Consider the following 22,672-nt stretch of genomic DNA (forward strand, 5'->3'; position numbering starts at 1 on the left):
TCTCCGGTACCGGGAACCGAACTCACGACCTTGCGCTTGCCAGGCAGGCGCTTTTGCCGCTGAGCTAAATCCCCAGCCCCCTCAATTTCCTTTTAAAAAGTACTATTGTTTTCATTGTGGAGAACTTTTACTTCCTATGTTATATTAATTCCTAAGTATTTTGTTTTATTTGGTGCTGTTATGAAATTTGTGCTTTCGCTAATTTCTCTCTCAGTGAGTTTGTTGTTGGTGTACAGGAATGCTATTGATTTTTAAGTGCTAACTTTGCATCCAACTATAAGACTGAATCTGGTTATTAAATCTAAAAGTCTTTTGGTGGAATTTGTGGGTCTTCATATCATCATGTCATCTGAAAGTAATGATAATTTAACTTCTTCCTTTCCTACCTTAATTCCTTTTATTTCTTGCTCTTGTCTAATCCCTCTGGCTAGTGTTTCCAGAACTATATTGAATAAGAGTGGTGAGAGTGGACATTCTTGTCTTATTCCTGATTTTTGGAGTGAAAGTTTTTAGTTTTTGACCATTTAGTGTGATATTGGCTTCTGGTTTGTCATACACAGCTTTTATAAGGTTGAGATAAAGACCATCTATCCCACTGTGGATATCAGTGTACAAATTCCTCAAAAAACCAGGACAACATCTCATTTGATCCAGGTACTATGCTTGTTTGCATCTTCCCAAAGAATTATAACTATCATATTTCAGCTATCTCTGCACACCCATGTTTATAGAAGCACAGTTTGTAATAGCTAAATCTTGGCAGCAGCCCAAATGTTCATAAGCAATGAATGGATAAAAATATGTGTTTTAATATACAATGAAGCACTACTCAGATATAAAGAAGGATACACTAGAGACATTTATAGCTAAGTGGATGCACCTTGAGACCATAATCTTGAGTTAAATAAATTTGACATACATGTGTAAATATTGAATTATCTGTCAGGTGTGAGAAATTAAAAGTCTAAATAAGAACCAAAATATATAATAGATCTTGAGAAATACAAAGAAATTGTTTAAAAGTGAAGGGGAATGAGGTGAGGGGGAGAAAGGGAAAAGAAAACATGGGAGAAAAGGATAAAATGGATGCCAAGTTTTGTAAATAAGGAGGGGAACACAGGGTGAAGAAAGGGGAAGAGAATAGGAAAAAAGAGGAACTAGCATATGTCAGACATAGGTACAAATTCCCTATGATGAATGTGATCATTATGTATATCTAAATTGTACCAATAAACTTAATTTAAAAAGAAACAAGAATAAGACCTCTCCTATCTGTGTTATGGTGGCAACAGATAACAGATTAATATGAGTTGTATCGGGATTACTGTATGGTCCAAAGCTACATACAGGAATGATGATATTTGAAGGAGAAAGAGAGAAAATAAAGAGGGTGGCATTGTATGGAAATACAGAGTCTTAAACTCAGGTGTTATATGCACTGCAAACCCACCTTATTTAACTTTTTAAATTTCAGAACCTAAAATTGAATACAAGGTAGCAAATATTTAATTATGCATTAAAATGACTGAGTGTATCCAATCTTAGGCTACCTGAGTTCTTCTTTATGCTGCTGCTCTCCCCCTATTTCTCTCCCTCCTGGATTCTTTCAGTCCACACCCTTTCATTCCCAAATGTCAGCAACTCATTCTTTTACCATGTTCTGTTTCTTCTCACATTATCTTCATTTAGTACCTCATGGGCATAGTCGGGGAGGACAAGTGAGAAATAGAAGCCTTGCCCTCAGGTTATATATATTCTAAGACAATTATTTTCTAGACCAATAACAATAATGAACAGTAATATAAATGCTAGTACTATATCCCTATGGGAATTATCTACAAGTTATAGATGAAGAAACTGAGATGTAAAGATGGATTATCATGCCCAAAGTTGCATAGATTGTAGGGATTAAATTCAATCCTATGCAGTTTTCTTCTATGCTAATGTTTTTACCCATACAATTTGCCTTTAAAAGTTCAAAAATACATCAAATAAACATGCCAGGTGAATTCATAAAACTACATGAAGTGTCAGATGAATGACATCACCAATAAATGCAACAAATTCCAAAGAGATTGAGACTCGAATAGGCATAAGCATCAAAGGTCTTTATAATCCCCAGCACCAGCACACACATTTCATATGGCCTATGGAAATCTTCTTGGGAAAAGAGTTCAATGAAGCAAGAAAGTAGAGAAGAGTAATACATATTTTTTATTTATTTCAATATGTTCTCTGATGCCACTTCATAATAGGAGTTACCTAATACCATTCTATCATTTATCTAAGGATGGTCTCTGGCTTTAAGACACATGTAGGAACTGCTATGGTTTATGTATAGATATCCACCAAGAGTCTTATGTGCTCTCTCTGATGGGACTTCTGGAAGGTAATTGGGTTATTCATGTTTATAGCCAATGTGCTGTGAGAGGTAGGGTCTGGTCTGAGAAGTCAGGTCACCAGGTAGGTATCTAACTAGAGATTTTCTCCCTTTCCAGCTCCTTCTTTTGGCCCCTCTTCTTCCTTTTTCCCATAAAGTGAACAACTTTGCCTCCACTATGTCCCTCTGCCGTGTCATCTTGCTTTGGATCCACTCAACTTGAAATCTCTCAAACCAAAATAACACACTCCTCTTAAGCACTGCAGGGATTGGATATTGTGTCTTGCTGATAAGAATTTTACTAAAATAGGTAGGCAATCTCATATTATGTAACATTATGATGGATATACTAATGTTTCTTTAACTGTCTGCAAAACTGTTTGTACCACAGTATATTTTAACAGATAGTTCATAGTATAATTTGTAAAATGTTAGGATCCTAGAGAAATCTCAACAGTGACAGCCTTTTTGGTGCCTATTATCATAGTGCATGAAAAAATTTCCTTAGGTTGGTCATTTTAAAACATTTCAAATCACTTAAAACTGTATATATAATTAGAAAATGAAGTTTTACCATTATGGTTGCCAATCAACTAAAGTCTTAAATCAGGTAAATTTATTGAAATATTCAAATCACTTCAACTTTAATCAGAAGTATAAGAAAGCTGCAAATACTTAGAACAACCTTACAGCTGGTCATTGGATGAGTAGGTGAGAGGTGTTTGAGTGACCATGTGTGCAATGCCGTAGGGCGTGGTTCTCACTCCTTGACAGGACCTTTCTGTTGGGCTTAAGGCAAGAAGCTCTAACCCACAAGGGTAGTAGAGTTTGTCTCATGGCTGGAACTCTGAAAAGTCAAGAGCATCATGTGGGCCTGTATGTAAATCAATCTAGACCCAGAGAACTGCCATGTGCCCACAGATCATTTTTTTGACCCAAATTTTCTAATTATTATCTCAAACCAGGCTTTTAAGGAAAAAAATTCAGGCATTTACAAAGATGTTATCTGTCCTTTCTCTGGGTATGTTTACCTGGTTTCCACAGCACTTTATTCCTCTATTCCACAGTCACCCAATCACTCAGATATTTTTTTTTAAAGTCTATATGCACATAAGTCAGTAACACACCACTGATAAAGAAGAGTGAAATCTCAAGGTCAAAAAATATTTAAATTATATCAAAGCACCTGCTAACCTTTAATATTGAAGTTATTTTCTCTATTTTCCTTATGAGTTTATTGATTCATCGACCCCTATTTATTAAGTACTCATCATGTGTTCAGTGCTAGCTATATAATTTGGATATATATTTGTGAAAAAGAGCAATACCTTCAAAAACTAGAGGCGATGAAAATAAATAAAATAACAAATACATAAATCTAAATCACATTCACTGTGGTGCAGGAAATGGAGAAAATATAGAGACAGATAGTAACTGGGAAGAGTCTGCATGTAAATTTTACACTGAGTGGTAATGAAGCTAGATCTTACCTTTTGTACAATGGGAAGTCAAAGTTTTGACCAGGGTAATGACATAGTTGGATGCATATCTTCCAAGGGAGTTTTAGGCTTCTCTGAAGATAATGTGCTGGAGAGGGCCCTGGCATTTGGAATAGGGAAGCAGTATGAACAAGAAGGAGGGTTCCATGGTGTCTCAGAAGACAAACACGGGTAACTAGGTGTGCAGCACAAAGTAGAGGTAGGGAGCTTGACTTTTGTTAATTGATTTGTTAACAGTTTATATGTTGAGGCTTAACACAAAGTGGGTGTCAGATATGAGTAATACCTCTTTTGAAATCTATACAATGAATATGATAATATAAACTCAAAAGGCAAGATGTAAAAGGAGTAGAGTTGTGCTTTTTTGCATTATTTTGATGGAGCATAAAGGGAATCATGAATTCCAGTTTGTTTTGAACTATTAAATGTGAAGATCTAGGCAACCATCTAATCAAAGATGTGAACTAGACAGCTGCATATTTAGAAATGCTTGAGATGAATTCGGAAATATACATTTGGAAGTCATTGTCACATATGTTGTATTTAAAGCATGAGAACAGATGATCAGATGGGAAATTAAAGTTAAGTTTTAAAAAGGGAAAATAATCCAGGAGAAACAATATTTGAAGGTTGGGAATAGAAAGAAAAACCTCTAAAAAAGATTGGAAAGGAAATTCCAGAAATGGGCTAAGTAAGAGGAATTCATTGGTCTAGAAGCAAGAAAAGTAAACATTTTAAGGGATTGATTGATTATCTAAGTCATGTAATTTGAAGAGTTTAGGTAAGATAAGTAAAATATATATATGAATGTCACAACCTTAGGCTTAATGGTTCCAGGGATCAGTGACGCCAGAAATCAGTCAGGTAAATGAAATGGAATGTAGGGAAGTCTAGCCAAGGTCTTACAGGACAAGTGATTCTCAGGCTTCTTGACAGATTGAAAGAATGAGAGTGAACAGAAGAGTTAAATTGGAGAAGGGCTACAGAGGGGGCAAGTCCTCAAAATTAATAAAGAGGGGAGCTAGTGAGTTTAAGGGAGGATGAGTATAAACCATACAATAAGAAAGAGTTTTAGCTTCTTCCATTACTGTAGTAACAGGCACAATTTAAACACATGAAGTTCTATTTCCATAAATGTTATTCTCTCCTCTCAGAAATCAGCAGTGTCTTCAAATACAATACCTTTCTACTCAACATCTTAAGCAGAAAGGAATGATACAATCCATTTTCAGTTGGGTTAGCCAAGAACGGAAACTAATATATATACTCTTACTGCGAATTTAAATTTTAAATTTAAGGATTAAATTTATGCTTAATTCTCACATTTCTTACTGTTATGAGGGCCTAATATATCTTTTTCACATTAACAGAAAATTAAGTAAAAAATCTGTATGTAACTCTAATTAAGGAAACAGATTTCAGTAAAATTTAAATTAGGTAGGAGGAAAAATTACTGAAGTAACAAAAACAATAAGAAAATGTGTAGATAAACTAAAAACATATTTTAATTGATTCTTCTAAACACTGTTTTTCTCTCCTGAATTATTACTTTTTCTTCCTAAAGCCAGCAGATTGTTTTCCCAATTCAATTACAGCTATTTTTATATATCAGAGATTAGATTTTAGAGGAAAAACATATTGACGTCATTTTATTAAAGAGAAGATGACAAAATCATAGAGGAATTTTTTTTTAGCAAGTATTAAATAAGAACTAACTAAAAAAGTTAATTTTCCATGCTTAGTAATGTCAGATTTAAAATGATTCTCTGCACTAAAATACAGTTTCTATCTAATAAGAAAAAGGAAGGAAAGCCAGATGTGGTAATGCATGCTGGTAGTACCAGCACTCAGGAGGCTGAGGCAGGAGGATTTTCACAAGTTTGAGGCCAACCTGGGCTACATTTGTGAGTTCAAGGCGAGTTTGCACTACATAGAAGACCCTATCTCAAAAAAAAAAAAAAAAAAAAAAAAAAACCAGAAAGGAAAGGAAGGGTTTTAAATTTGATATCCTTGTACAAACAACTTGCCACTAAAATGAAACCAGTAATAAAAATTACAACCTAAGTAAAATTAAACAATCTATAAGGAATGGGCAATTACCTGAAAAGAATATGCACTTCATAAATACAATAAATAAATAAGTATAAAATATATATTTTAAGAACTAAATATAATTCACCAAATATCTTTGCTTACCAAACTATTTTAATATAACCTGCATACCCATTGACTTTTCCTTTATATTCAGATCATGATTCTCTTTATTGTTATTTTTTGCTGATGGATAAATTAAGTAAAGTTTTCATGTTAAAAAATGCAACAATTTTTGCCTGCAGGGACATCTTTTTGTCTCTTTTTCAGTTTATGATGGAGAGGTCAGAGAGGGAAGTGAAGGAGGAATTAGAAAAATAGAGAGAGAAGTGGGGACAGGATAGAAAAGGTGAGAGATAGATAAAATTTATTTTATAGAATAAAATTAATAAGGTATTCCTCATCAGAATTCAAAAAGCTATGTTATATATTGTTAAAGCATTAAGGTCCTCAAAATTTTTTCCATATTCTCAACCTGGAGAAGCTTTTGTATATGATTTGCTTTGAAACAACTGTGGTGCGCTGCATCAAAGATTTTTTAAAAATCGGTATATTTACAATTCTATTTTTAGGATTGCTTTGTTGACCTGGTCTTTGACTTTCAGGATCATAGTGTACAATCACACCCAGTAAGTGTGGCTGGAGGGCCACTTCAAGTCACTCAGGGCACGCACAGAGCAGTGAAAGAGAAGATCGGTGCCCTGTGGAACCTGTGCTTACCTCCTATGTGTGAGCTCTGTGTATACATGCGTATATATAACACTCAGTATGGGTATGCATGTCCTATGTGTACATACGTTATTTACACACATGTACTTATATTTACATGCACATAAACAAGTTATATACACAAGACAGTCGTACATATAAATGTATATATATGCATAATTCATTTAAAAATTTCTTGGTTTTGCTTCAACTTATACGTTCACTAAAATACTATCGCTGTTGGAGTTACTAAGTATGGAACACAACATATTAGGAAAATAAACAAAAAGTGTAAAATTATGTGATTCTACAGCCAATGAAAAGAGACCCTTAAAGGGCATTTTATGTAGTTTTATGTACTACTCTCCAAATTGGGCATGTATTTAACTGAACCATGCTATTAGCTGGCTACTGGCTAGCAGTGTGATGCTGTAGCCAAAAATACATTTTAAAATGTTCACGCAATTTCTTTTCCTTAAGATTAACATTCATAAAAACATAATTGAACTTTTAACCCTACAATATACTAACAAAGGATATACTGTAAGATGGAGGAGAAAGGGAAATTATGATATGGAGGAACTTTAACCTAATTCATGTCACTTTTCCAGTTGCATAAATTCTCCACAATTCCCTACGCACGCTTACTGGATTACATCTTGGCGTTTCTCCTCACAGCTGCTGCCTGATGCAGCCCGCTTCATTTTGCCTCCATTGTTCAGGGGCATGCACAAGGAGGCGGAGTTAAACTTATGGTGAGAATGAGGCCAGCCTCTCAGTTCTTCCTGATGCAATTCGGCTGACCTCATCACCCCTCTTCTCACCGAAGCCTGGAAATGAGATCTGCCCAGAAGAAATACCCGCTCCATGGAAGCCTCTGCCCATAACCTCTGATTATTTCATGAGTCTCTCATTGCTTCTGTAATGACTATGAATTCCCTGTGCATCAGAGTCACCTCCACCCTGCCTCGAAGGATATCCTGAAAGCACTTTCAAAATTACCCATTTTTCCAGGCCGGAGGATTCCAGGAAGTACAATATTTTCTATTCATCTGTGTAATCACAGGAAACATTTTTCTTTTATGAATAATTAAATTTTTGCCAGAATTTAGCTTTCTGACCCCTTTATTAATTTTCTTCCTTTCTGTTTTCATTCGGGAGCAGTTTGGCTGGTTTGTGCTTTGTTTTTTAGTAGAAGACCATGCGAAAGATCCTATGTCTAAAGCAAGAGCAGCAGAATGACTAAAAGCATGGATTCTGGAAACAATGCAATGAATTTTAATGATGCCTCTCTATTAACATTTTTGTGACTTTAGGCAAATTATTGAATTTATCTGAGCTTTAATTCCTCATCTGAAAATGGCAGTAGCAATAATTACTGGCCTTGTAGATTTCCTGTGGAGATTAGCATGTTAATATAGTTAAAACATGGGCATGTGGAATAATGTGACCTATAATGCACTCTTAATGAGATCTTCTAAAATGTTAGATATTGTGTTTTATTTGCTATTGAACTAGGCTCTGAGGGATAATAAATATCACCATGTAAACCTTTGGCTTGCCTTAAAGATGCACGCTGAAAGCTCTAACATAGACCCAAGGAAGCATCTTTTTCTCCTATGGGATGATGTTGTAAGTAACAAACAGCTGACATATTCTACACGGGGCACCAAGTTCATAGTCTTACCAGCTTTGAGCTTGCAACACGCAGGCAGAATGAAGCCAAGGTGCTGCAAAGGACAAAATTAAAGGGCAAGGGAAACAGAGAGGAAAGGTCACACAGCAAATGAGCAAGTGTTCTTCCCCACTCTTTGTACTCAAGGTGTGCTTTCTGTGAGCTACTCATGTCCATCGTAGAAGACAAACTATACCTGGCCTCCCTTCAGTGCATGGTGAGGAGTAACAAGCAGTATGGAAACAATTGGTGAGGCACTGCCCCAAATTTTTAACCTGCTGAATGGTGTCTCCAGAATCCATACACACCACACGAAGCTGCAGCGTCCGCTACTGTGCATGTTCAGAGATGTATGGAATGTTTTGAGAAAGAAATAACAACAGAGAGACAACTCAGACCCCAGCAGTGGATTTGCTGAAAGAACACAGACTGAACATGCTAAAGTCAAGGCCAAGCTATGTTATGTGAGTTCATTTAAATGATCCCTTAAAGAAATTTCCAGCAAGAAATATTGGGCAAGGGAATGGTTTAGGGAATAATTCGCTTGTTGTTTATTATGCAATGTTTACAAGAAACATGTGGGATATGCGGTGGTGCATATGAACCATGCACAAACTGGCTTTATGTGGTAATAATGGTTAAGGAGCACAGTTTCTACCACATGTCATGAGGTGCTGAAATTTCAAAATATTTGTGAGATTACTAAGAAAGTTCCAGAAAAGAAATATTTGAATAAACCATATTTATACAACAGAAATGCTGACTCTAAAATACAAATAAATGTGGGGAATTAAAATCCAAGCTCTGGTGTGGAGGATCTGGAGATGCTTGCAGAAAATGACACCACCTCTATTTTACTGATGTCTGTGCTATCAATAGATTGAAAAGCAAAGGTTCAAAAGATTAGAAAATGCCAGGATGCATATATGAATTCTTCACCACCAAGGCAAGAGAAAATAAATACATGCAGTTTTGTGATGCACTGTAGTTTTCCAAAGGAAACTGGAGAGGAAACTGTAAGAAAAACAGCCAGCTAAGGCTCACTCAAGAACTGTTAGGAGCAATATACAACCCGCTGCGAAATTATGCCAACATCAATCTCCCAATGATGTCAGAACATCATTGTGATTCTATTTCAAGTGAAAACCAAAGATGAGAGACTGGTTATGGACAATCAGGAAAAAGTAGAAATAGTTGAAGAGGTTTGATTTTATATATATATATATATATATACATATATATATATATAATGCTTAATATATATTGCTTAACATATACATAATGCTTAATTGCTTAATATATAATGCTTAATGTATATATAATTCTGAATATATATAATGTTTTTATATATATAATGCATATATATAATGCTATATTATATATATAATGCTTTTACATATATAATTCTTATATATATAATGCTTATAATGCTTAAAACATATATCTTCTTGAAAGCTGAAGTGTTGGTGGGCACAACACATGGTAGGAATGTAGCACTTCCAAGTCTCAATGAGCGCTTCTAAGTCTCAGCCTCATGCGTAGAGGTTGTATCACTGGGTAAGTACAAGGGATTGCTTCCAAAGAACAGCCCACTTCTGGCACCTGTAGGGTCTGCTGACCCTACAGTGTACCACAACTGTCAAATTATGTTTCCAAGACATTCTTTCTTAGAATTGGACAAAATCCATGGTATTGGATTGGGTAGGGTTGCTGGCAATAAGTATTGTCTTACAGGAGCTCCTATCCTGCAGTAGCCTGAGAAAAATGCAAATACTGCAAAGTGCTTAAGCTAACATGAAGAAAGCCTGGAGAAAGAATCTCAGAGGGCTGTAATTACTGAGACCATTTTGTGGATTATTGATCACATTCACTTACAGTGATTGTTGGCATATCTATCAGAAATCTGAATACACTAAGTTATCTGCATAAGGCAGGAGTCTCTGGTACCACCAGAAGAAAAACCATATCAGAAATGGTGCAGGTTGACCCAGAACTTTCAACTGGACTGATTGTACTAACTGGAGTCAGTTCTAACATCTTTCTTCACTTATAACACAGATTGACTGGCCTCTTAGGACGTTGCCCTTACATGACCTACGCCCAGTTATATAATCAGACAGAAGCAGAAAATACCACAGGGCTTTTACAATTATTTTAGCCTACAGGTAAGAGTGAAAAGAAGCCAAATACATATAAACTGTTTTTTGACACTGGGTATTTTCAAATACTTAGGAATATGAAAGAGTACATAAAAAGAAAAGTAAAACAAAACAAAACCAAGGCATGCCTGAGGGAGAGTTCTCTGGAATGCAGGCTCAGTAATTATGGAGCCAAATCAATTGCAGAACACAGGGAATTTTATCTGTACACTCTAGGAATTTATTTCTTTCCAAGTGGATTCTATGAGATGTAGTATTGCTCAACTAACGGTGTATTTTAAAATTCTAAACCATGTCGTTTTTATCATACTGCTCAATAAACTAGCAAAAAGAAAGTTAGCACAGATCTCAGTGACTATAACAGTGAAGAATGAAAGAAGAAAATAAGGCTGTCTGAAGAGCTATGTCAGAATGCATCTTTTCAAGTGGCAGAAATTATCACTAACTGAGGCACCAAATAGCGGTGCCTCGTGAATGGTATGTGGCAGCAGTTATCGTAGCTTCAGAAATGTTTCCCAGAGATGCTGAGAGTAATACCTGATGTCTTTGAAACACAACAAGAGAGAAAACATTGGAGATGATTTTCTACCCTGGAAAAAAGAAGGCACTAGATATCTCTGGGGAATTGTTTTGGCTCAAGAGAGTCTAAAATATTTAAGTTTGCTTCGGATTTCTTTTGTTCTTTGGTTTTTGAAATTCTGTCACCTGTGAGGAAAATAGAGCAAGAAGGGTAAGAGGAATTTTGTGTCCTTCCAATAAGGTATATTTAAAAAGATAGATAAATAGATAGATAGATGATAGATAGATGATAGATACAGATAGATATAGATAGATGTACAAATATATATATATCTATATATAAATATATAGTATTTTTCCATCAGAATGAGATATTCTATCTTTTTAATAAACTACTTAAAGAGTCAAACCAAATCGTATCCCACCAATAACTAAAATGTATTCTCTCTTTCATGAACATTATGGAGTCTTTTCACTGGACTTCCTCCTTGAATCGCTGCTAACTAAGGCAGTGCTTTTGATTCAATTACCAAAGAGAGAATTTTCATAGGCAGGACATTTTAAACATGAGGACCAAGCTTTAATATCCCTAGGAAAGCTATAAGCCACAGATCTCTATAGAATATTGTAAACACCTTGGGGACTGTTCTGTGCTTTGCAATCCTATGGTTGCCACCAGCATTTTGCTCCTTTTTGATAATGTCACCATGAGAAATTATCACCACTGACCTTAGTCTTGAGGTTAGACAATGGATTAACTTAATCTGGTAAGAAATTCAACTGAAATTTTTCTGGAAGCCATTCATCCTTTGGCAATAGTAGCTGCTCAAATAGCCATTTTGCATGAGTAGGCTCTAAACTGCCAAAAACTAGATTCCCTTTCCTATTCCCTGGGCAAATAAAGAAAATGGAGCAAGCATCCTGCTTTCAAAATGTAGAGCACAAATGGGATCACTTTGAGAATGTTAAGAATGGGGCAAAGGGAAAAGAAAAGAAAGAGATCAGAGAACAAAAAAAGAAATTCTGTGCTCAAGAACAGCTTTGCATGTACCGAAAGGCAGCTCAATGGGAAAATCTATATTTTCAACAGAACCGGCACACCCTGATTTGCATGGCTACTATAAGTTTATATCCGTTGGAAAACAATTCTCAGTCCATTTGTTCATTTCTCTTGGTCTCAGAAACAGAGGTACCAACTGCTTTTGTTCCAGAATGTCATTTCAAGGATATTTTTTGTAGTAAATACTCTTGGGAGATAGAGATTTGACTCGTTAGGCACAGAGCAGGTTTGTTGCCTGCCCAAACATGTTCCCTAAACTTGGGTTTTCCTCCTGTGATACAACCCACTGATTGAGCAGATATCACTTAGTTCCTTTCATGTTTCCCTATGAGGACCGAAGTAGGAGAAGCACCACTACCATGATGTATATGTATGCTGCCTCCTGGGACATGATTCATGCAGTGCTCTGTCTGTGACCCGGAGTCTGATGGCTTCCCCTAGCATCCATGGATCTTCAGCTAACTGAGCACACTGTGCACATGGTAATGTCTCCGAACCTCACAGCCTCCACGATGCCTTGCCTCACAGTATACAGTTTGGGGAACCTTGCTTCTTCCGATCCCTAGAGAAGGCTTTAAAAGAGGCTGCCAGATTTGAAGATAAACTGCATTCAAAGAGGAAAAAAGGACAATAGGGCTGCTGTGAGCAGGAGGATATTTTTCACTTTGTTTCATAGATGCAAACTTCAAATTTTAATAAAGACAAAAAATAGAAATATGTTTTGGGGAGTAGCAGAGATATCCAACCCCCAATAAAGGAGAGCTAGTGGAAAGAAAATGCAGAACATTCTAATGGTAACAACGCAAGCAGTAATTAACTTACATATGCTGCTTTGCTGCTTACAAAGCATTTCCACACAAAATATTTTTGAGTCTTAAACAATCGTTGAGAAAGTCTTCATTATTTTCTTAATTACACAGTGGGTAAAATTAAAATTTAGAAAGTTATGTAACTTGCTTAAGGCCAAAGCTAGTACATTAAGAAAATAGCAGTACGGTTAAACCTAAGTGAATTAAATACACCCAAAACAAAATAAATATTTGGTCTTAAGATCAGAGTCTCTATCTCAAATTATTCCTTTTGTTATTAATCTTCCTTTTCTGTTTTGCCCTATTTGCCAAATAAACATGTGGTTTTTTCCCATGTGAAGAATGAAATCCCTCACCTTACCTACAATCTTCTTTTCATGTTAGAGTTTGTGAAAGAATGTATCTGTATTCTTCCTCTTAGTTTCCATTCACTTTGCTTCATCCATAATTCATTTAAAAATGCAGATTAACATCGCCTTCCAAAGGTTGATGGCTCTGCGTGCATCTTGGTTATTTTCTTAAGTTAGCCCTCACCTTTTGAAAGTATTGTTCCTCTTTAGAACGATGAAAATCATTCACTTCTTCCTTGTTTCCTGGTGACTATTTTCCAGCGGTTTTCATGGATCTCATTTCCCAGCTGTCTTGTAAATGCTATGTTCCCAGAACCCCCTCGCTTTCCTTGGGCCATGGTTTCCCAACCACTCACAGTGCAAAGGCATTTTGTATCTGTGGTTTTAATGGTTTTTCTGACCTGTAGGTCAAAGTACCTAATTTATACCTCAGTCTGATACCTACTGGTGCCTACGGTCCAAGTGTAAAATAAAAATACTGTTTTTTCTTTAAACTCTCTCTCTCTCTCCTCCCTCCACTCCTCTCCCCCCTGCCCTCCCTCTCTCCCTGTCACTGTCCCTGTCCCTCTCCCTTGTATTCCTTTCCAGGATTGAATGAACCACATTGACTTTGTTCTGCAAGCTGAAATTCCCTATCCTTCCTCCTTAGTCCTATATCTAATTGGTGATTGCAATTGGTTCATTTCCCTCCAGATACTGTACTCTCTCTGATATATGCTTCCCTCACTCATAACAATGCCTTCACCTTCTGATAACCTTTCCTATTTAACAAGCTTCACCAGTGAAACATCTTCCTAAATGACTTTTACTTCCCTTTTCATTGAAGATACATTTAATTCCTTTTGAAATTCACATCTCTCAAATTCATCATTCCTAAATTCAATATCCACCTTGTCTCTCAATGTTGCTAGACATGTTTTTTTTTTCTTCACTTACAGACTTTGTGGATTAACCTTTCGTGACTGCTGCCGAATTTCTCCCTCCTGCATTCAGTACTATGCACATGCTGATTTACACACATCCATGCTCAGACTCATGTATATGCACACCACCAGGCACCACAAATTCTTCCTTAATGCCAAAACTCTTTCATGTCACTGTTCATGTTCTGATAGATGCCTGGACCTTTTCTGCATCTCTCACTTCTCTGCAATGCTTTCAGTTAAAATTAAAATCCAGTTCCTGTTTCAACTTCTATCCACAAGAAGAAGAGCAAAACTTTTCCTAGGGTCTTGCATATATACCACTCAGAGAATACATTTCATGGCTTTATCTTCATTTCTCAGCCTCTCTTGCTCTCTGTACAGGCTGTAAGAACTTTCATTAAAAGTATCACACTCTTCATATTATATTACCAGAACTAACCATAATGCCACAGAATAAGATGTACTAAATATGGTTTGCTAAATACATGATGAAGGAAGAAAATTAAATGCCTTGTCTGTCGATTGACTTATTTTCTGCCTTTTTTTGTTTTATTGTGGTTCAGTTTAGAGTTAGTCATTGCTGTTTTCCTCTGTTTCATCTCTTACAATGATGTAGATGGTAGCAACTAAGGAAGCACCGGCGAATAATAATTTTTAAGCTACAGTTGAGTTACGGCTCAAATATATCTTTAAAATCCGTAAGTCTTAGTAATATTTTTACAGTTTGTGTTATAATATTGTTAATAAAAATAGGATTTATTATTTATACGGAGGGATTATTTTCCTCATTTTGCACATAAAGAAATTGAAGCTTATAGACATTTTAATGATTTATCTAATGTTCCAAAGAGTGTATTTCCTCCTGTGATATTGATCATATAACCAAATATTTCAGTCCTTCTGACACTGGGAAGATTGAAAGAATGTATTTCTCTGCATCTTCCTGGAAGTAATATGTGACCATATGAATTCTCTAGGCAAAAGAAATGTAAGGCTATGTCTACCAAAAAGAAAATATAAGGCCCACCATCCAGTTCATAAGTATTTTCATTTTGTTTCTTTGCAGAGCAAGCCCCAGTTTTCAAAGTTGATGGCTGCTTTATCTGTCTAGGACGCAACTGAGCACAGGGTAAAATGAAAGCACTTGCTGACTAGATTGAAAATGTAACTTGAGCAAAAAATAAATTTATGATTCCTTAATCCACTCAGATTTTGTGACTTTTTCCCTCATAGCATAATGTGGCTCAGTCTTACCACAGAAATCATCAGAATTCTGATTTACAGAAATCATCACTTTAACATTAACATTTGACCACAAATCTAAATAAAATGGACTTCTGGCAAGTCTGAAGAATCAACCAACAGATGTTTAAAACACATCAAAAATTATACATTTTGAGGTTGTAAAATAATGAGAATTTAGGCATTCATAGCTATTTATTTTGCTTTGCAAGGTTTAGGTATTGAAAGATTCCTGAGACATATGGGCAAGGAAAAGCAAAAGGAAATTCTAGTTGAAGTAGTTCAACAAATAGGGAGCAGAGCCAGAGAAGAGGCAAAGAGATTACAGAGCCAACATACATTCCAGAAATACAATCTGGGTCAGAGCCAGAAACTGCTGAGTTAATCAGTGCTATTCAGAAGAAACAGGGTCAGGAAAAAGAGACATGCATTATGTGAAATAGGGTTATAGATTCAAATTTCAAACCGTGTGTGTGAGCAAAGCCAAGATATTTTAGGAAAATCAAGACATTCTGGATAGGCAGTAAAACTGAGAAAGCCTAAATCAATGGAGAAATAAAGTCCTCTAAAATTAAACTACCTGAACCCCACTATCACAGTATTTATGATGATCATAAGAGAAGCACTGAATTCACATGTACAATTTCATATTCAACCATCAGCATAAACCTATATGAAAACTAAGGTACACTCCACAGCAGGAGGACTCAAGCCCAGCTCTATCTGATACCAAATTATGCGTTCTCAGACACTAGGCTAAGTGGCCCTGTGCCATTTATCCTTTCGTCTTGTACAAAGAGAGTAATTATCAATAAGTGGTTTAGCCTCCCAAAATAGAGCCAGTCTAATATAGGGCATAAGATAGAAGTAAAAGCTAATCTCAGCAGGAAAATTTGAAGAGGGCTCTCATGTGATCTAAATTTGCTTAACAATGGATTAAATGCACACACAGGAAGAAGTTGAGTTTTGTTCCTGTCCTTTCCTTGTCTCCTCTTGTATGAAACAAACACAAAGCATTTCCCAAAGATATATCCTCACACTAGATGGAAAGGTTTCTTAAAATGAAAGAGACCTATGTCTTTGTTACAATTGTTTCTTGTCATCTTTCTTTCTTTTCCCATGCCTGTTTGTTTTCCTTTGGTTTTGCTTTTTGAGATAGGATCTTGCTATATATTTCAGGCTATCGTTAAACTCACTATGTAGCTCAGACCTCCCTTGAACTTGCAGCAAATCCCCTGCCTGAGCCTCCCAAGTGCTGGGATCACAGGCATGTACCACCATACCCGGCCCCATCTGCATTAAATGAAGAATGCATGAGACTCCTGGGACAGAAATAGGAAGTGTGGGCAGAATGACAAAAGCTATTCCTGTGGTAGGTAGAGCATCACTGGGTTCACATAGGGCACTGCTCAATACATCAAAATTGGAGACTGCAAATACATGTTGGGACCAATGTCTTACTTAGCAGTTGGGCTTCTTTGCATTGCATATATGATAAAACCTTTTAGAGGAAGACTGTGGCTCATACAAATATTAGCATCTTAATCCTGGGTTCTAGCTCTTCTTATTTTGGAAATATTATTAATAAAAAAATCTATTGACATATCAATCTTAAACAAATTATTACTATTTTGATATTTGTTATCACTTATTGTGCCAAGAACTTTTGTCAGCTAATCTGACACCAACATTTAATCCCCAGGGAGGATAATCTACCTGTTTCCCTGGTTTATGGCAAGGATTAAGTGAGGTAATACTGGTATATTGTTAATAAGAGGGAACTGAAATTCTATTATTTATAGAGATGATGATGGTTGTTTTATTAAATCCTAGATTGAGCAACATTTTGATTCCACTTTTTAGGTGAGAACACTGAGGCTCAGGTGGTTTATGTAATGTTCGCAAGGACTTGCTACTAACAAATAGAAGACAGAACTAAGACTCAATTATGAACATCAAATAATAGTTGTCTGCAAATCTAGTGTTCTTTCCTTTAGGTCATGCTGAATATCTCTCTCCAGTGGAAGAAATTATCCACTGGATTTTAATGTTAGGCACACTGGGCCTTAATTTACCATTATTTTGTAACTCTACATCAGCAGTTGCTATAAATTGTATGAAATTGATGAAAGTTTGAAAATGTTCCCAACATAATAACACAGGATTTTTTTGACAAATAATTTAGATGCTATATAACACCCTTTATATGTCAAACAAAAAGCTAATCCAAAGTGACAATATGTGGGCAGATAATGAATCACTTGAAAATCTCACGTAGGTTTTGCATAGATGATATTCTTATCCATGAAAAGACTTGGAGTTCCTTAACCCTTTGCAGTGCTCAAAAATCACCGCGGGGAACATTCACAGCCATTAATGTGCTAATCTCAATTCTCTACACGGCAGGAGCGAGAGCTTTCTATCTGGTAACTGTTCAGATGACTTTATATAAAAAAGTAGAGTAGAGAATTATACTTCCCTCCCACGTATCAATGGAAACGCTTCCCATGGAGTGACTCAGGCTGAAACCCTAAGCAGGAGCATGCTCACAGCATGCAGCAGGCAGCCGCAGTGGGCTCCCCATTAGCTGCCTCCAGCATTTGTGGGGACAACACAGGACTAAAGCTGCCAATAGCACCAGAAGCTTCTACCTTGTGAGCAGAATCTAGTCTTACAGCAGAAAAAGGAGATAATGACTCTTCATGCTGCAAAATGTGGCACTTTTCTACTTAATCATCAACAATATGTTCAAACAGCCAAGAGAACACAGCATTACTTCTCTATTAATATAATAATTATAAACAGTCCTACCACTAACAATATGCCAGGCTCTGTCCTCCTTATTTCATGTATATAGTTCGTTCAATTTAAGGCTTATGACATTGAGTGCATTTATTTTTTCCTATCTTGTTATTTTACCAGCACAGAAATGAGACACAGAGATGTCACATAACTTTCTGAGAGTCCGCTATCTAGAGTGGGACAAGGATGTCCACACAGGATGTCTGATGTGCTATCTGCCAAACCAAGAAAGCTGTACCAGTATCAATCTATTGGTTCTCTATTAATTTCAAGAACAGCCTAACAGTTAGAAGGACAATCACAGTTATAAAGTATGTCATGGCAATTGTGAGAATCAAAAATCAGAATTGACTTGAGAAAGTATTCCTTATGATGTTCCACATGATTTGGTTTTCCAAGGTTAGGAGTTTCATGAGCTCCTTTATCCTGCTCAAGAGTTCCACAACCCCACTTCATTTAGAAAAGTATATAAATTATTTAATAGACAGCATGTCTTAGCACACTGTTAGCATATTGCAAACTTAGGTTAAATCAACAAGTAAAATTTACCCACTTAATGTATATAAGAATTGCTTACTGAAAGACACAGAATAATATCAAGAAAGTGAACTCAATATACTACTTTTCTAAGAGTTGCAAGAGTGTCATTTTTCCAATACCATACTGCAAAGTGAAAAATTAGACCTGTAAATGCCCTCAAGAACTTGTCACACGTACTGAACACCATGAGAAGTGAATTACTTTATGATCTTCAAACGACAGGTATGGTTCTAGGCTTTTGTTTCTTTTTGTTTTTTTTTTACAATGCCAACACATTCTAAAAGTGATATTCTTTGCTTCCTAAATATGCAAGAAATATCTTAGAGGAATAAATCTAGCACTTTAATGTTCTCTTGCTTATTTAGTGGCATATATGATGATCATGAAGTTAGACTATGCTTTCCATTCACAGTTAATCCGTACTTTGTCTACTCATAATATTCATTTTAGCAATGGTCTTTAAAAAATACTGCATCACTTCCTCCTAGCAATTTACTAAATACTTATTAAGCTTAATCTTAATACATTTTAATTACACACATAATAATTTTATTATGGTTTTCTATAAGCATTTATACAAATTGATTACACATCAAGCATTCTTACAATATATAAGAATGATCCCCAACTAACAATTCTTTGACTTGCAATACCTCGACTTTACTTTGATGGAGCAAAAACCATGTTTGTTCAGCAGAAGCCTTACCTCAAATTTTGAATTTTGACATTTTCTGAGCTACAAGAGTCTCTAGCAAACCTGGGCAGCTGTTGTGAGCTGCAGCTTCTAGTGAGGTGTGATCGTGAAGATAAGTAGCAGATACTCAACATGGTGATGTATTGCTAAGCTATGATACCTGGTAAGTTATACAAATTAAATCTATTTCTGAATGACCATGTGTTCAACTAAAACTGGATTTATTGGGAAGTAGTCTCATTGCAAGTCAAAATACGTTCTCATAGTCTCATTTTCCTTAGCTAATACAGTGTAATTACACTTGCCACCTTAATTTGTGATGTGGCTGAATGTGGCTCAGCTGGCATCCTCAAACACACATGAAATCTCCTTTTATCACTATCATGTTCTGTGTCATTCACATTATACCTGCTTTCAGGACACTTTTCATCCTACTTTTTCTGGGAAGACTCTTATTTTCCTACCTTCAAATAAGTATTAAAAACCTCTACGTCCTTGAACTCTGCTTGCTTCCACTTACAAGATTCTGTCAACATATAGAATTATTTTTCCATTATTTTCTACTCTCCATTAAACTGCAAGTTCTTTGAGAACGTACACCTCCTTCAGCACCAGGCGGAATTCCCTCCATAAAGATGCTGCTCAGAAATATTGACTTAATGACTGGATGTATCACAATAACAAGGAGTATACAAAACTTGGAAATCATACGTAGATCATGTTTTTGTCAGTTTAGGAAATGTTAAGTAAAACAAGGAAGGTACATGTATGCAGTCACTCTGTGCCAAATTTTCCTTTTGTGTGAAGTGTGCTTTCTGTGACCTTACACTGTCTTGAGTGTGAGAATGATTATTTCATGTCAAAATTTCTGTCATTACTAGTAATGACATTTTTTAAGAATAGAAATAGGTACACATTTGCAATTACAGATTTAGAACTCTCTTTTAAATTCTCGGCAGCTTTCTAATATCCTTACTATCCTGACTTAAGTAAAATGTTTTTTCTTCTTTTCCTCATTGTCTTTGCTGTCTGTCCTCCTTTTTTGCTGTTACAGTACTATCAGGCTTTCTTCCAGTCCTTTGTTTTGCTTCTGTTCTAGGTGCTGTCGTTTCCAAACTGTTTTTCATCTCACATCCTACTTTCTTTTCTCCTAGATTTTAGGTTTGATTTGATTTCATCCTTTCTTGTTTCTTACATGTGCAGAACTCGTTTCCCAAGAGACAGATCTGCATCCATTGCCATCATAGACAGGTTCTGTGGTCTGTTCTTGTAAATGAATCACACCCTGTTTAACAAAAATGCAAAATGATATCATATAATAAATATAAATACTCACACTCGGCGTATTTCTGAAGTTGTGAAAATTCTGAGGGGCTGAGGTGCGCCCATTTTTCCTGGTTTGTCATGGTGGACACTCGGATTTCTCTTACATACCAGGTGGGAGATTCTTTATTTGGATGCTGGGCAGAATTGTATGGTTCAAAGATTCCACATGGTCTATTTCATGAAGAGAAACCTCCAGCTTTCAAAATACGCGATTTGTCCACATGGAACTGATGTGGATGTTTGCAGTTTCAATAACGTGTTAAAACACTGGGAAAAGCAAAATATACAGAGCAAAACATTAGCATTTTGGCATAAAAGGAAAAATTGGTTATATTATGTAAAGGATTGTCAATCTCTGAATAATGTATTTTAAATTTACTTTAATTTGTATAGTACTACATATTTAATTGTTTATTAATTTTTTAATAAATTGACATTTGATTTATGTTTCCTAAAAGCAAATATATGACATTTGATATATGTTTCCTAAAAGCAAATCATATAAATAAATATAATTAAGAGTAAACATATTAGGGCTGGGGATTTAGCTCAGTGGCACAGTGCCTGCCTGGCAAGCATAAGGTCGTGAGTTCAATTCCCAATACCAGAAAAAATCCAAGAAAGAAAAAAAAAAGTAACATATGAAGAATACTTTACGAGGTCTAGTTCTACAAAATAAAATTGTGTTGAACTGTATCAATTTCACATTGCCAGAGCAGGCAAAGACATCATTTTGATCAGTCTGAACCCACTGGTACTTTAAAATTTAAACATTTCCCTAAAAATCTAGATCAAAGTTATTAAAGGAGTATAAGTGAGTACTGAGGGTCAATGCATGTATAATGTAGTAATTTACTAGAGCTCTAATACTTGATTAGACTGGTGCCCAGGAGCAGCCACCTTGCAAGTCTATTTTGGGGGTCCTATAACTTTCTTCCTAGCAATCAAATAAAGAGAATCATTTTAGTTTTGTGATTTTTTTAAAAATTCCAATAAATTTGCCAAATTAAAGTAATTCCAAATATGGGAAAGACGTCTTTAATGATGGTAGATGATGCTAGTGTGAATCATGCTTTAAAATAAATCCCTAGGTTGTCATGGACTTTAGATTCCCCAGAAAATCTGCAAAGGTAAACAAAGTGCAAAGCCATCTGGTTTCCGCATTTTATTGGAGACTGTAGTCAGTGGCTCAGCACTCAATCAGGCTAACATTATAATTTTCACAGAAAAGGAAATATTTAGAAAGAATCCATCAGTTTCTGGTATTATTGATAGGATTGTTTTATACAGGTGTCATTAGCCAAGTTTACAAGGTCCATTTGGCCTTATGGTCTTGTCCTTCTTCAGAATCTCTTTACTATTCCTCAATAGCACCCCAGGACATCACTGTTATATACATCTTTGTCATTCTTGCCTTAAAAAAAAAAATCAACAAAACAAATCATCAAAGAAAGCTGTTCTTTTAGCTTCTTGTGTTTAGCTGTACAAGATGGCAGCTTGCTATTTAATGACAAAAACAAAATGATCCTCATATATTAAAAGTACAAATTGTAAAAGAAACTAAAAGCATTGGGGCATGAGATGAACATTCCTGTGTGTTGTCTACCCTGCTGATTTCAGGCCTCACACTGATTTCATCCTAACTCTTTCCTTCTTTCCAGTTGCTTGCAGCTTTGGTATAAAATGATGTGTTCTGTACCCCCACACCCAGAGGGAGACAGATGATTCAGTCACATTTGGCACATTACACGCTGTCTCCTGGGGCTTTAAAGTGTTGAGTGGAATGATTCAAGGGTGGAGTAAAACAGCTGTACCTGAATCATTACAGAAATAATTGGATACCTGTCCCTGTCTAAACCTGACTCTCCAGCTATTTATTACCTGCCGAAGTT

At 35.9% G+C, this 22,672-nt stretch overlaps 1 protein-coding gene across 7 annotated transcripts in view; it reads right to left on the reverse strand.

Moving 5' to 3' along the window:
- Dgkb (diacylglycerol kinase, beta 90kDa) overlaps nucleotides 1-22,672 on the reverse strand; it is a 627,035-nt gene that overhangs the window by 545,448 nt on the left and 58,915 nt on the right. For 6 of the 7 annotated variants that reach the window (XM_005377328.2, XM_013510618.1, XM_013510621.1 and 3 more), the window contains exon 2: nucleotides 20,791-21,047. In XM_005377328.2, coding sequence (XP_005377385.1) covers nucleotides 20,791-20,860 — 70 coding nt within the window. In that variant the 5' untranslated portion in view covers nucleotides 20,861-21,047. Of the gene's footprint in view, nucleotides 1-20,790; nucleotides 21,048-22,672 lie in introns of those variants that run through there. The other variant, XM_013510624.1, reaches the window with a different exon arrangement.

The sequence above is a fragment of the Chinchilla lanigera genome, unplaced genomic scaffold (genome assembly GCF_000276665.1).
Source record: "Chinchilla lanigera isolate Chin_1 unplaced genomic scaffold, ChiLan1.0 scaffold00009, whole genome shotgun sequence".
NCBI classification, from domain to species: Eukaryota; Metazoa; Chordata; class Mammalia; order Rodentia; family Chinchillidae; genus Chinchilla; species Chinchilla lanigera.